General features: G+C 34.5%; 1 protein-coding gene across 4 annotated transcripts in view; it reads right to left on the minus strand.

The window, feature by feature from the left end:
• The window catches only part of LOC118184902 (retinol dehydrogenase 12-like), a 152,647-nt gene that overhangs the window by 34,840 nt on the left and 101,817 nt on the right, over positions 1 to 15,990 (minus strand). For 2 of the 4 annotated variants that reach the window (XM_085813928.1, XM_085813927.1), the window contains exons 1-2: positions 15,647 to 15,905; positions 12,271 to 12,414 (exon numbers count right to left, since the gene is read on the minus strand). In XM_085813928.1, coding sequence (XP_085670054.1) covers positions 12,271 to 12,414; positions 15,647 to 15,692 — 190 coding nt within the window. In that variant the 5' untranslated portion in view covers positions 15,693 to 15,905. Of the gene's footprint in view, positions 1 to 12,270; positions 12,415 to 15,646; positions 15,910 to 15,990 lie in introns of those variants that run through there. The other 2 variants (XM_085813929.1, XM_035354632.2) reach the window with 2 other exon arrangements.

A 15,990-nucleotide genomic window follows, 5' to 3' on the forward strand; every position in this document is an offset into this window, starting at 1 on the left:
GTGGTGTAACGGTAACACGCTCGGCTTAGGGATGTGCAGGTTCGAGTCCCGGTGAGTGCATTGTTCATTTTTCGTTTCCCGCATATAGAAACCTAATGACGCTACATTGGCGCCCGAACTAAAATGCTAGAGATGATTATTCTTTACCACCAGGATTTAACGACTGGGTCCCCTAATCCCCACTCTCCCTTTAAAAGAGGGAGTGCCTTCAAGCTGTAACGGTCAGCACATTTGGCGCGTATTCGAGAGTTCCAGGTTCGAGTCCCGGCAAGGGTGCTGCTCATTTTTCATGTCTCCTGCTCCAAAATAACCTGTTGGTGACACCAACAGATGGCGCCACTTGCGTATTCTTGTCCAAGCTTTCTTATCTTATCTAATCAGTATTTCCTATCTTGTTCATTTGTGGTTTTGCAGCTGAGGATGGTGGTTCGGTAAAACCATCGAAACTAGTCCTGTGAAAATTTTGTAAATATAACGCTGATTTTTGTTGTTTGACTTCTGAACCTAATGATTCTACAAGATCTTGAAATTAGGAATGTCACGCTCTTCGGCACTCCTCTTTTCATTGCTTAGTTATGCATTCTGCAGTAACTCTTATGTTAGGCTCTCCGAAGATACAGATACTGAAGTATTTGAGGTTTATTTAACGTAGGACACTGGAGTACATACAGCAACCGCTTTACCTTTCTTAATGACTTTCGCCTTATCAGTTACGTTGGCAGCTCTTACCGGGATGACGGTGAGTCGACAAGTGCCGAGGCTACTAATACTCATCAAGCGATGTTAGGATATTCCATTATGCCGTAGAGGAAATTTCTGTTTTCAGTTATGGATCCAGGTAGAAAAATTATGTTCCTGGCGGTACTGCCATAGCATCTTGAGCTATGATTTGCAGTACTGATTTAACTCCTTCACTTTTTCTCTTTAATTCGAACAGGCTTATGTCTTCAGAGACAGCATGCAATTCGTTATTCTTAAAATCTAAAGAAAAATTGTATTTCTTTAGAAAGTCTAACTCGAGTATGAAAGGGTGTCTAATATTTGCTACATACGCCGTGTGATAGTAGATAGCACTTCCAAACGTGATGTCAACGTTTAATTTTCCCTCTCCCTATGTGGATATCCCCGGACACAGTCTGGAGGGGGACATTGGGTCCTTCTAGATGAGTTTACCTTCCAATAGTTGAGACAAATTCTTCCTTATGATGTATCTCATCTAAGCTACTAAAAATTTGGCATAGAACCATTAAAGAAAGAGTAATAACTTACGGAGCAGCAATCTGGGGTGGCGAATTTACCTCTCATATGAAAAGATCCCTGCTCTCTATTCAGAGACAGCAGCTACTTCAAGTATGCAGGGCCTACCGTACCACGTCAACACTAGCCCTACAACAACTGGCAGGAATTCCTCGCCTAGATTTGATAGTAGAAAGGGAGGCAGCTATCGTAAGGGTTACCAGGCTGGGTCAAACTTCAACACTTTGGGGTCATAGTTATCATCACTCGGACTACGAGGAGCAAAATAACTGCAATATCTTTCATTCAGCAGCTTTTAATCTCTCCGACGGTATCAGCATAAACGACCAACCAATTCAGAGGAACAGTAATAACCTTTTCACAGATGGCTCCAAAACTGAGAACGGCAAGGGCAGCGCCTTCTGTAGACTGGAAAATGGAGTTGTAACATTCGAGTGGAAAAGAAAACTAGGCTTGAACAACTCGGTATACCAAGCAGAGCTTCTAGCTATCAGTGCTGCAATTAGATATGCGAACACATGTCAACAGGAGAAATTCTCCGTACTCAGTGATTCGGCATCAAGTCTGGTGGCTATCGCAAGTCAAAACAACCGGAGTCCTTTGGTATACCAAATTCAGAAACAGCTTCTGACAATGCCTATTTCACAAAGACCCACTTTAAAATGGGTCCCCACTCACACAGGGATTCAAGGCAATGAAGCCGCTGACCTACTGGCCAAGCAGGCAGCCAACTGCACGGATATATTAGAAAGACCAACTAAACTTCCTTGGTCTCATATTAAGCGAACTTTGACAAGTCTTCTACAAATTTGGCAAAGTAGATGGACAGAGGCAGAGGTAGGACGAAGGACATTTCGCTTACTGCCAAAAGTTAACATGGAAATAAAGACCCACTGTGCTAGCCTAACACAGTTCTTGACAGGTCATGGACCATTTCCAGTATACCTGAACAGATTCAGACTTAGGGATACTCCTTTCTGCGAATGCGGAGAGGAAGACGACTTGGACCATTATTACTTCTACTGTGTACATACAAGAACCTGGCACTTGAAGAAACCAGCGGACTGTGCCTCGGCAATGGGGACGTCTAACACACTCAAAAACAGAATAGCCCTTGATAAAATAGAGAAAATCTCAAGACACTGCCTAAGCAGAAACAACCGTGAATAATATTATGTTTCAAATGTCCAGAACTTAAAGCATATAACCAGAATAACGCTTAGTGCCCGCAGTTATCAATATGTAAAAACTGTTATGAGTATGTAATATTCAACCTTGTTACTTTGGAATCTTCCCCGCCGTGATGGTATATAATTCCGGTTGGTTCATGTCCGTAGTCGGATGGAGTCTTCCCCGCCGTGATGGTATATAATTCCGATTGGTTCATGTCCGTAGTCGGAAGCCATCATAGCGGTGCACTCACTCACTCACTCCGTATGAAAGCATTTACTTGCTTGGTTAAATCGTTTAGATGAGCTGTCAAAACTGAGATTCAACATCCAAGTTACCAATTTGCGAAAACCTCTTTAATTATTTTTTTTGACAGTTGGAGAACTCATCATTAATACTCTATTGTTTATTTTCGTAACCATTTTAGAAGACTGTCTACGCCAGAGCTAGGCAAAAATTTCCGTCCCTTTTACTGGGATGGATATTCATTGACACCTGACCTTGTACAAGTTCTAAACAAAGTCTTTAAAGCAGCTAAAGTCTTGCGTGTCTTGGTGCATCCACCCGAATTTATTCCTCAAAAGTATTCCTTGTCTACCACAACTTCAAGTGGTTTCGGACTATACAGCAAAAATATAGGTCGAATTCTTCGTAGTGGTACTTTAACATTGTCTGCACTGATATATCAGAGGCACAAACATATGCATTTATAATTTTCTGCGTGTTTACTACTTCAAGTTCTATTTTCGTCCTAGGGTCATTACAAATTGGATTCTTGTTGCTCCTAACAATTATTTCTCTGTATCGCGATTTCCGAACGTACGTATAACCAATTAAATTTTCTTTTCTTGTAATCAAAGAATTTAACCCATCCGCTAATGATTTCACGATAAAAGATTGCATTGAAGCAGTATCAAATAATACCCTGATGATTTTCGATCTATAAGGCGTTACTTGCTTGCAGTGTGATACAGATGGAACTATTGTTTGAGATTTATTTTAATTCTCTTTTGCACTAACATTCGGTGAAATTTCGGTTAGAAAATTTATTTTTTTAAAGCAGAGGTCCTCATGATAATCATTAAAGTTACACTTTCAAAATGGATTTAATTTTGATCTACAATTAACACTCAAATGTTACTTTTCGTATTATTTCAAACAACGACCTTAGACTTTAGTTCGTTTTTCCGCCGGCGAAAGAACTTCGCATTGAAATGAATTGTGGTTTGCTTCATGGAATACACAATTACATTTTACATTGGTGGTAAATGCAGCCTATCGGTTAACTACTAGGCTTAAATATTTTTTTTTCATTTATTTCATCCTAAAAGTAGTTGGTACACGTCATATTTTTAGATTTCTTCGAATCGTGTAATAAGCTGGAAGCTCCACAACATTTTAAGAATTCAACTAATTCCAAAACATCAAATTCTGTTTTTGATTTCCTTTTCCTGTTGTATTCTAAGCTGTCTCTTCCGGAATCAATTTTATTAAAATCAGGCACAATAAATGACCGTAACTTCCCATAACTATATTTAAAGTTTCCAGGGATTGAACATTAGTTTCTGCTGCATTATATAATTTTCGAAGAGCTATGCTATCACACGTACGCTTCACTGGATCTAGGCTTAGTAACGTCGTCACATGACTATTAATTACGATGTCGTTTCTTTCGAAACGTTCTTCAAAGTGATACTTTTATTGCAATTATCGCTCATTAAAAAAAATTTAAAGAATCCTGGAAAAAATCATTTAATTCCATTCAGAGCAATTTTCCAAAACAAACGTTTCAGATATGAAACTTTTTCAACGTAGACAAACATTCGTTTTCATGAATGGAATTTTTAAACTGACTTCAAAAATTAAGCCATATATTTATATCGTCGTAACATTTTGAGATACTGATTTTCGGACGCTTAACTAATTTTGATTGAAAAATAGCTTTAGCTCTTTTACTGAAAGGACTTTCCGGATTATCCGAGTTAGTATTTATGCTTTTATTTAGTTTTTTCCTTTCCATATACCTATAATCTTTCGATATCCATTTAATTATTTTCCGGCATATTCTTCGTTACCTTTTATTTCGGTTTCAAATTATTCTTGGTTAACCAAAGACTCCATGCTAGTATTTAATTTGTTTACTTAGCATTTTTATCGAGCAATTATTCATTTTATTCGTTTAGTTCATCATTTTTTCTTCTAGTAACCTTTGCTCGTTTTAAAGAAAAAGCTTCTATTTTTGTTGTTTTTTCTCATAATTTTAGTCGTAAGACTGAACCGTTGTTCTTTTTTTCCTTCACAAATAAAGCCCGATAATAAAAAAAAATAATTTAACTTACCCACAACATGAAAGCTTACTTCAAGCTTCACGTTATGGGTGAAAACAATGTAGAATTCTTGTCAGAGCTTCTTGAAATAGGTTCTAGCATAATAGTAATCCCCAGAATTCGTTAATAAGCCATGACAACACTATGAAGCTAATTCAAATAGAATAATAAAACATTTATTTGCAGACGAACAGTTGGTATTTCTGTCATTATAGGCAAGAGTGTCTTTTCCCATTGATCAAAATATTAAACTAATATTTTCTGCGCACAATGCTCTTTCTATATAAAAATTCTCTCCACAGAGACTTCTAACTTCTTTCAAAATAATATTTCTTTCGGAAATCTCCTTTAAAATGCAACATTTTTGGCGATGAGTACATATATTATGATCAAAGACAGAAACCTGATCATTTCTTGCTTTAACCAACGTGAGTTAGCCTGATCCCGAAACACATGCACAGTAATTTACTAAGTGCTTCGTGAATCTGGCGATTCTAACAAAAAAGCTACAATCGCGTGCAAAAGTTTGAGACGAAAAGAAGTAAAGAATGGAATTGCTTTCTTTGTAAGATAAATGTGTAACAGACCTATTTAAGTGTAATTGAACTATTTTATTCACGCCATGAACTCATGAACTGTAACCGAACTATTTTATTTACACGCCATCTCGTGGCGATATGAAAAAACGTCAGTCGACCACCAGCCGCCATGATGATAGCTTACTATGTTATGTTATTCTCAATGTTTGATGTTCCATTTGGTATATGTTTCATTTTTTATGTATATTTCTTTTGTTTGTAACCGTTCCTGTGTGCTCTGTTAATAAATCCTTTTAAAGCTAGCCGGCATTAGTGTCTATTGAGGAACGGCTACATCACATTGGCGCCCAACTAAATTTGAATCCAAAATGGCGCAACAAAATGTTTAGAATTTCTGTTTGGCTTTAACAAGCTCTTACTCCCGAACTTAACTTTTAGTTGCTGGAGATCGGCTCAGTTTCTTTTCAGGTGTGGACTACTGGTCAAATATTCTGGAAACCAATTCTGGAATTAAAATTGTCATACCGTGCTGCTAGCACATCGAATCATCAACTGGACAATTTCAACGGAAAAGATAAGTTTCGTTTACATTATCGTTTAATCTGAGTTTAAAGTTCTTTTAAACTGATTATTTATTATAAGCTGCTTCTTAAAGCAAATGTAAATTCTTTACTGAAATCTCATTTATTGATACTACATAAGAGTATTAAACGAAAGCAAACGGCTTTCTGTTAACCAAACGTTATTTCTTGAATTGTAATTTGTTATTTTAAAATGTTAATGCGCATAGTAAATTAATTTGTGAATAATATTGTTTCACTGAATACATGTTTTGATGTTAAAGTTTGAATATATTCATTGACGTTGTTCATTAGAATTTATTAGTTTCGCTTCTGACATACAGCAGCAGATGTTTTCCCCCCGCGGAAATGTTTAAGACTAGCGATGATTTATGATGTGTTTACGTCAAATCTTTTATTATTTTTATTTCCTGTGAGTGCTATTGTTCCTTATTAAATGTTTTATTCTACATAAAATAAAATATTGTACTTTTTGATTTATCTTTCGACGAACATTTTGAAAAAATGATTATAATATACTACTTTAGGTAAATATAATTGTTTTCAATTTAATGAATGCATGTCTTAAAAAATATTTCTTGAAGCGAAAGAAAATAATTATGAATAAAATCGAATGACTATTTAAATAAAGTAAAAGAGTTACTAAGTGTGTGTTGCTTAATCAGCTTAATATTTTGTTAAGATTAAGATTTCGAAGAATTCAGCTTAAATATAAAAGCTTATGGTAAGACATTTATGTATGTTTTGTTATGTTTTGCTAAGTAGTAAACAATTTTTGAGCAATTTATTATATGTTATTTTCTTGATACAAGTTGAATTTATGAGGGCATTTTATGATATTTTTACGACTCCGAAATAATAAACTTTGTGAGTATTATTGTTTACATTTATAAATACTGTTTAATAGTGGTATATTAAATGTACGAGTAACATTGTTTACATTCATACATGCTGTTTAATAGAGGTATATACATTTTACTTAAAGGTATAATTATTAATTCTAAAATACTGTATTGTGAATAAAATCGAAATAACAACAAATTCAACTTCATCTTTTCCCTCCCCCCTGACCTCTCATATAATTATGGTTTACCTTGCCAAAGCACAAAAAGAGGATTTAAAATCTCTCGCTGCAGAACTGGGTTTCACTGTAAACGACACTATGCGAGTAATAGATCTTAAAGATCTTATTGTCAATTCTGACACTTATGATGAGGCTTTTACCAGGAATCTTCTGGAAACTTTAATCAAAACTAGACAACAAAAACAACGTGAAAGCAACGATCTGGAGACACGTCAAAGAAAAGAACAAGAACTTTTATTAGAATTGGAACGTTTAAAATTAAACCTGGCAGCTGCTAGCTCAAACCCTAACTATGCCGCCTTTGCTTCAAATGCAGCTATTGGAACAAATATTCAACACCTAATCCCTAAATTTACAGGAACTTCTGACATTGCAACCTACCTGAAAATTTTTGAAAGACAATGTGAGAAAGTTAATATAAAACAAATAGATTACATCACTCATCTCCTACCTCTTCTGCCTATAGACATTTCGCAAATTATTTTAAGAGAACCAAAAGACAAATTAGAAGATTATTCTTACATCAAGAACATTCTGCTACAAAGATTCAAATTAAATGCTGAATCATTTCGAATTAAACTTACTACACACCAAAAACACCCTGGGTCCTTATGGAAAGATTTTGCTTACGAATTAAACAATTATCTCGAAGAGTGGCTTCATAGTCTCGATGTTACAGACTTTGAATCACTCAAAGACTTGGTCCTGACGGATCAGCTTTAAAGAAGAGTCAGTAGTGATGTTAAGGAGCATTTTATTGATACTTGGGGAAAAACAAAGAGTTCATCTGAATTAGTACAGAAATTGGATGATTATGAAGCTGCACGTGTTAAAAATACGAACTATAAAACTGAACTTCCTGGCAGGCGAAACTATTCTTACAAACCGACTAATCCATCCAAACACAAAGTAGAAAATCGAACAAGTGACATACAGGGAACTCATAAAACTTTTTTAAATCGTGGTCAGCAACAAACAGAAGGAATGCGACCTCCTTTAACATGCTATGGGTGCGGAAAAACTGGTTTTATCAAGTCTAAATGTTCAGACTGTAACCCCCCAAAGACTTCAAATTCAACAAATTTTGGCACTATCCAAATCCGATCCTGTTCATCTTCCCCTCGGACTGTTGTATTTCGAATTAGTATTGGTGGTGTTTCCGGTACAGCTTTCGCCGACACTGGTGCTAGTCACTCAATTGCAAGTGAATCCCTCTATCATATTCTGCAAAAACAAGATGCAGTATTTGAAAAGATAACACTACAGGTGTCTTTCGCTGATGGTTTGGTATCTGAAAAAGAGGTACTTCGCACCGAACAAATCATTCTTCTCGAAGGCAGAGAGTTCAAAACTCCGCTCCTTGTGTTGCCTGATGCCAAAAATAACTCGACTCTGTTAGGAATTGACTTTCTTCAAAAAGCTAAAATTGTTTTAAATCTTGCTGAAAATAGGTGGAACTTTTCTGATGAACCTCGAAGAAAATATAGCTTCGTGAAACCTCATCAATCCCAAGTACTGGAAGAAACCCCAGTTGTTGCAAACAACTGCCAACTACGAGAAAATGAAGGACAACAATTAACTACAGCCCAACGGCTTGCAACTGATGCATTGCTTAACAAATATCACACTGTCTTCAAAGTAGGGGGAGAAACCACTAATCAAAAGCCATCTGGCTTACTTCAAATTCCAGTCTGTGTTCAACGTTTTGAGACCTTGTCAATTGATCTTTTCGGTCCCCTTCCTGAAACACCGTCTGGTGAAAAATGGATTTTTATTGTGCAGGACTGTGCTACGAAGTAGACAGAACTATTTGCTTTAAAGGAAGCCACGGCCAGAGAATGTGTCACTATTCTTTTGGAGGAAGTCGCCCTTCGATTTGGGTTACCCAGGAAAATAATAAGTGATAATGGTACCCAGTTTACTAGTGCTGTTATGCAACAACTATGCTATATCTTGAACATTGATCAAAGTCTTACTCCTGCCTATCACCCACAATCTAACCCAGTTGAAAGGAAGAATAGAGATCTGAAACCACGTTTAGCAATACTTGTTGGTAACGACCATCAGTCATGGAAGGATAAACTGCCATTAATAAGGTTTGCTTTGAGTACAGCCAAATGTGATTCAACTGGACATTCTGCTTCTTTTCTTCAATTTGCACGAGAATTACGAACCTTAGATGATGTAAAGCATGATATAAAAGCCGTAATTGAGAACGATAATTTTGTTCCCGAAATTACTCCATATTTGAAACGTTTTGCAAGAAATGTACAACAGGTACGAGAAAGAGTCGAAATGCATCAAGATAAGCAGAAACGATATGCTGACAAAAAACGAAGAGAAACACCGAAATTCGTTCCTGGAGATAAAGTTTGGGTCACCCTCCATCCAATCAGCAAAGGTCCACTGAAGAAAACTGCTAAATTCATGCCCAAGAGAGATGGTCCTTATGTGATAGTGACTACAAGATCTCCAACTACTTATGATATTGCCGATCCTCATGAACCAGACAAAATTCTCGGCAAGTATCATGTTTCAGCCTTGAAACCATATCAAGATCGAAATAAGCAAAACTCAGCTCGTGTAATTCCAGTGGTTCCCTTAAAGAAAAGAGGACGCCCGAAACGTGTAATACCATCCGAATCTGCACCTGTTGCACAAGGTGCTGGTGACGTAAAATCTACTCCTCGTCAAACTGGAGCCCGTCCATCTGATTCTCCGCCCGCTGCACAAAGTAGACAAATGTCAGTTCCTGACTTCTTGCCGAGACGTCTACGAAGTCAGAGGGGGAGGATGTAACAGACCTATTTAAGTGTAATTGAACTATTTTATTCACGCAATGAACTCATGAACTGTAACCGAACTATTTTATTTACACGCCATCTCGTGGCGATATGAAAAAACGTCAGTCGACCTCCAGCCGCCATGATGATAGCTTACTATGTTATGTTATTCTCAATGTTTGATGTTCCATTTGGTATATGTTTCATTTTTTATGTATATTTCTTTTGTTTGTAACCGTTCCTGTGTGCTCTGTTAATAAATCCTTTTAAAGCTAGCCGGCATTAGTGTCTATTGAGGAACGGCTACATCACAAATGTTATTTTACATGATGCAATAAACAGTTTTCGAATTAAAAAAGTATTTATCATTTATTTACACTTTTAATACTTGCTTCTGGATAAGCAAACTATAAAATATGCAAATAGAAGTTTTCTAGAAATGGTCTATGACCCATTATGCAAAGAGGTAACTTCCATGCGATTACCTTTTGTCACACATCTAGGCATGGCATAATTAGTCTAAGCTTCCTGCTATTTACTGTAGTATTAGAGAAGGAATCGGTATTTTAAATAAGAGAGGAACTAAGGAAGTGTCTGGGAAATCCGTCCTGTGCTCTCAGCTGCATCCTTTCCCATGGTGTCAGCCTTGTGATTAAAAAAAATAATGTACAGCGTGAGTTTTGGCCCAGTCGATCTTATGGTTTAGATAACTGCATCTTCAGATACCTCGTTGCATAATGGAATGCTGTAATGAGAAGCCTTCAGATTGGATTCTGTTATATTATTAAGCGAGTTGAATCAGAAATGTATGGTAGTATAGTAAAATCAGCAATGTAAAGTAGTATAGTAAAATCAGCAATGTAAAGTAGTATAATCGAATTAGCATTATATTATACGTCTTTGGCTATTAACAGAAATTCCGTCTGAAGATGCTGTTTTGTGGGAAAAGATAGCCTTTCCATTATGTAGAACATTAGTGTATTGTATGCAAACGTAAGCTCTATGATTAACTACTCTATGATTAACATCTGAGCCATTAGGGTAAACTATTATGTGGTAATTGAGTAAATATAGTGCATTACGTATTGCGATATGCTAAGTCCATGCCTTTATGACTCCGGATGTATATTTGAAGGAATGACTTGCGTTTTACATTACTGTGGGAAGTTTCATTCGTCATTAAATTCCGCTATAGTTCTACTCGGTGTCTAGCGGCAATAGTCTTGCCAAGTTATTTCCTGCCACCGTTGATTTGGTAAGGAAAGATATGTAATAGCAATTGAAAAGGACGTTGCTTAACAGACGCCTTATTTTCTGCCCTTGCAGGGGGGGTAGCCATTACTGCTGCTGCATATATTACAATTTTTATGATTACCTATACTGCACTTTGCATTTTGTATTTGGAGATGCATATTTCGTCTATGGAATATTTCGCTTGTTTCTTCGCTGGTTTTTTGTCAATTAATTATCGGATTTCCTTCTGAGAAGTAAAGCTGTTACATTGGCGTACGCTACGATGGCGGTACGGTTTGGCCAGTGGATAGTGAGAATACTACTGAACTTAATGTTCAACAAGATCGTCTTTGCAGTGTAATCCTGTGGCAGTCTCTATCTTGTAATCTGCTAATTATGCTTGAATTACGAACTATAAGGTGTGGTCTTTTTGTAAGATAATTTCTGAAGCCTTCATATAAGTTGGCAGGGCATTTAATTTCATATATCGGGGTATATGTGCAGAATTCATTGTACAGTAGTTGCACATGCTCAAATATATTGATACGATATATATATATATATATATATATATCTAAGCTAAGCTTAGAAAGCAAGGAGATGAGATGGATTAATGTGACTAGCTCGTCTTATATGTATTCTGATCATACAACTAAGTGTTATGTGGTATAGTTGTATGAATAATTGGTATAAATTTCTAAGGGCTATATTTTAGTATTAAGAAATACATCAATATCATAGTTTTCAGGCATTATAATGCCTTAAAAATGCACCTGAGTGAGCAAAACATGAAAGGAATATATGCATTCACATTACTCAACCCTTGACTTAAAAAAAGTGAAAGTTTTTGTGCATTGTGTCTTAAACAGGTTATAAGAGGCAACAAATTTCGATTTGTTTCAATATAAATTAGATATTGTCTTTAATATTTGTCACGAAACGTAGCTATTCCATTACACAAACTATACCATTAAAAAAAATTTTTTTTAGTGTTCTGGGAAATTAAGATTTTTTATTAAATTTATTTGCAACAACAATCTGTTAAATTTTTTACATAATTTTTTCACATTTCTTTAGAAATAACAGTAATTTTCCTTTTCAGTTTTTTCTAAAATCTAAAGTAATTGATGATGTTATTATTTGAATGAGTATGGTTTGATTACGCAATAAGAAAATTCTTCCACAAATATTTTTCTAAACCATTACATAAATCGTAAATGCAAAAACTAACTGAATAAAGTAAATTCAGTTACACAGTAAATAGTACAGCGAAGTTGACATTTTCTAAGATCTTACCTCTTTTTACCATATTAAGTGCTGTCTCTCTTCCAATTCCAGAACTTCCTCCCGTAATGATGACAGTCTTTCCATGTAGTGTTGTTTTATTCACGTATCGTTTTGGATATATGAGACTTCGAAGAAATACGAAAAGTGATGTAACTAAAAAAAAAAAAGATATCTTTAGTGCATACGGTCCGTTAATTCTGTACTAGCTGTTAATGATGGTAACAGTTTTAAAATTCAATAAATTACCACCTAAAGATGTCACGCATTATGCCAAAAGTCGACACGTGAACCTTTTGTGTCAAATGAATGTTTACTCGGAAAAATAAGCGATCAAATGAGACTAACTGAGTCTTTTTATTGTAAATTTGTCTCAGCAATTCTTTGTACAATATGTGTCACGCAATATGACCTTATGAAAATGATGGTGAATGTATATTACGCTTGTCAGCAATGTCATGCAAGACATTAATTATTTATCAATGCCTAACAGCAACTAACATCCTTGAGTTCACCTCAACTCCTGCATTGATGTGAACAACTTGATTGAATTGTATTATTTTGAATCAGTTCTCTAATTTTAAAACCTTAAATAAGTTTGTTACTTGCTTCACTTTCTATGCTTTATACTGCATATTCTTGCCAAATGTTAGTCTTTATGTTAAAACAAAAAGCAAACGAGTGACTTGAGATGAAATTAATGCTGCTTGGTTAAGCTTAAATTGCTTATGACAGTTTTTTATTTTCAACAACGCAATGGAAAAGGCCAAAAACCAGTGAAAATTCGTTTTATCTACCACTTGGAAAACAGGTTTTTAATTGTGCTATTAGAGTTTCGACATGCGAACATTTATCTTTGCAGAATTCTTTTCCAATAACGATATGCTTTTCTACCGAAAAAGATTATGAGATTGGAATCTTTAATTTCTCATGGAACTTGAGAACAATCAAAGAGTCCCACTGTAGGCAGAGATTTAGTTTATTTAGTCTTGAGAATGTGCATAAAAGTTATGCTAATGTATTTAACCACATAGCAAGAAATGATGTGAAATCTTAATATCGGTTAAAAATTACAGAACATTTTGAAAATCTAGGAAGACCAAAAAAGCAGGTTTCGGAGGTCCACTTACGGTCCACGGACCACAGTTTGAGAAACACTGCATTACAGGAATGTCAATGACGATAACAAGAAGTAAGTTTTTCTTTCTTTATTACCTAAATTTCCTTTTAATTGTACTAAGCATTCAAATTTATGATAATCATTAGTATAATAATGTAAAATGTGTGTAAAATACCACGATGTGGTAGAAAATAATTCTATATTAATTGAAGAAAATAAAGATTTCAGAATGCATAAGTTTAAAAAGTTTCTACGTTTGGAAGAATTACCACGCATATTCGTTCTTATGTTTAAGAAATTTCTGTACGTACAGGATTAATCCCTTATATTCTTTTTATGTACAGTAAATCCTCTTGTGGCAATCATCTTCTAATTTTGCTATTAAATTTTAATATTTTACTCATTAAATCTTGAAGTTACATTTCCAGTCTTTACTAAAGTAAACTTCTTTCATTGTGAACAGCAGATAATCATTTCTGAATCGTTAATGACATAACTCTAAGCATAATGTAGTTTACTAATTCAGAAGTCAAACAACAAAAATCAGCGTTATACCTACAAAATTACATTTTGTAGGTATAACTTTTATACATTTTGTAGGTATAACGCTGATTTTTGTTGTTTGACTTCTGAATTAGTATTTATTCGGCGTGTTATTGTGTCTTAATTATAATGTAGTTTATTATGCAGATTTGATTTGGCGTTTACGATGAAACAATCTTTGAATGATTAATCATGTTTTAGATTCTTCATACTATTTTTTTTATTTCTTGCCTAAACATCTCGCAACGTATTAAAAATCAATATTGAAGTGATACTAAGGCAGTTCACTTTTGCTTAAAGTTTCATAAATTTTAAATTAATAAACTTAGACTAAAATATCTTCAGAAAGCTTTAAATCTGAAAACATGATTAAAAGTTACTGTCGCAAAGAAATTAGGCAGAAAAGGAGAGAGAGATTGTAGGCGATACTAATATTTAATAAGTTTTTTTTTCATAAAGTTCCAACTTCTTTAAAAAAGAAGGTGATTAAGTGAAACAGAAAATCTACAAAGAAGATTTTATTGGATGAGTATTTTAATGGTGAATACGAGCTTTTAAAATTACGAAACACAATTTATAATGCAAGGCTTTTGCGTTTTTTTTTTTTTTTTTTTTTTTTTTTTTTTTTTTTTTTTTGCATAAGAATAGTTTTTACATTTTAAAATACTGTTGCGGGCGTATAAGTTCGTAATAGATTGAATGCACAAGTCCGATAAAAGGTTAATAAAATTTATTCTTATCAAAAGAAATATATCAGAACGCTAGAATTTTCCTCAGATATTCCTACAAGTACACAATACCACGCAATATAATCAGTAGTTATGCTCCAAACTACTAAAAACGTTAAATAGAATGCAATGCATAGCGCATTTAAAGAGAAAGCTAATCCGATTTATCTCAGTTTACGCGAAGTTAAACTCGAAATAACAATAACTAAGCAACTAACTAAACAACTGAATAAAACGCTCTCTCTCTCTGGCCTTTTATAGATTTCAACTGGTCGCGAGATATTTCTAGTAATTTCTGTTTCTCGAGATTTTCTCGAAAGCAATAAGAGGACGGAATTACGGTTACAACTAACATAGTACTTAATTACATTTATTCAGTTTCAATACAAATTAAAGAGATACCTATATATTAAATGTTAAATGCACGTGCAGCTGCATTTTTACTATTCCGACATAGCTTTCTCTACAAAATTGTCTCGCGCTGCGTTGCACAGAAAAATACAACAGTTTTGATTATGATTCTACTAAAATTTTCTATCTAAATACAAAATTCGTAACAATACTATCATTTATAGCATTTCAGAAAATTAAATGTAAGATAGACTAATTTATGAGTTTTTGGTTAGATTTTACGCCATTTATCTTTAATTAATTCGTAATTTTATTAATATGACAGTATTAATATACAAATATACAACATTACTACATCAGTTTCTTTTTAAAAAAGTCCAAGAGCTGTGAATACGCAAACTAATAATCGCCATCACTGAAATTCAGTTTTTGTAAGGTGACCGCCTTCAAAGACTATCCAAATCATTTGCAGCCAGATTTCCTGATGCATAGCTTGAGATTATTTACCCATCTAAACTCAATATGTTTATATCTTCACTGACAGTATTTCCGTATTTGACGGCATTACGACTGATTAGTTAGAATCTCTAACATTTAAATGCTAAACATACACGAATATTATTAAAATATTAATAAAATCACTTACCGAAATCCCAGTTGAAATAGTATGACTTAAAGCTATGAAACAGCATGACTGATTTCGGATTTCAACCTATACCTATCACTAAAGCTGATATTTATTTTACTACATGCCAGTCACCCATCTGAAGTGACTGATAGGGCGAACAGGAGTTAATCGTATAATATGAAAAACGGTAAGAAGAATAAGGAGTCATTCCAATTTAATTCGCTTTGCTGACCTTGCAAACCTCTTTTCTATCGAGCGCGGTAAGTTTGCATTTCTTAATGGTAGTTAAATGGCATTAAAACAATGGAAAATAAAATACTTAAATTCTTCCTTTCCTTTTTTGTAAATAATAATTTCTTCAT

This window comes from Stegodyphus dumicola, chromosome 3 (genome assembly GCF_044657685.1).
Source record: "Stegodyphus dumicola isolate Sdum_Otavi_A_Nest chromosome 3, ASM4465768v1".
Classification (NCBI taxonomy): domain Eukaryota; kingdom Metazoa; phylum Arthropoda; class Arachnida; order Araneae; family Eresidae; genus Stegodyphus; species Stegodyphus dumicola.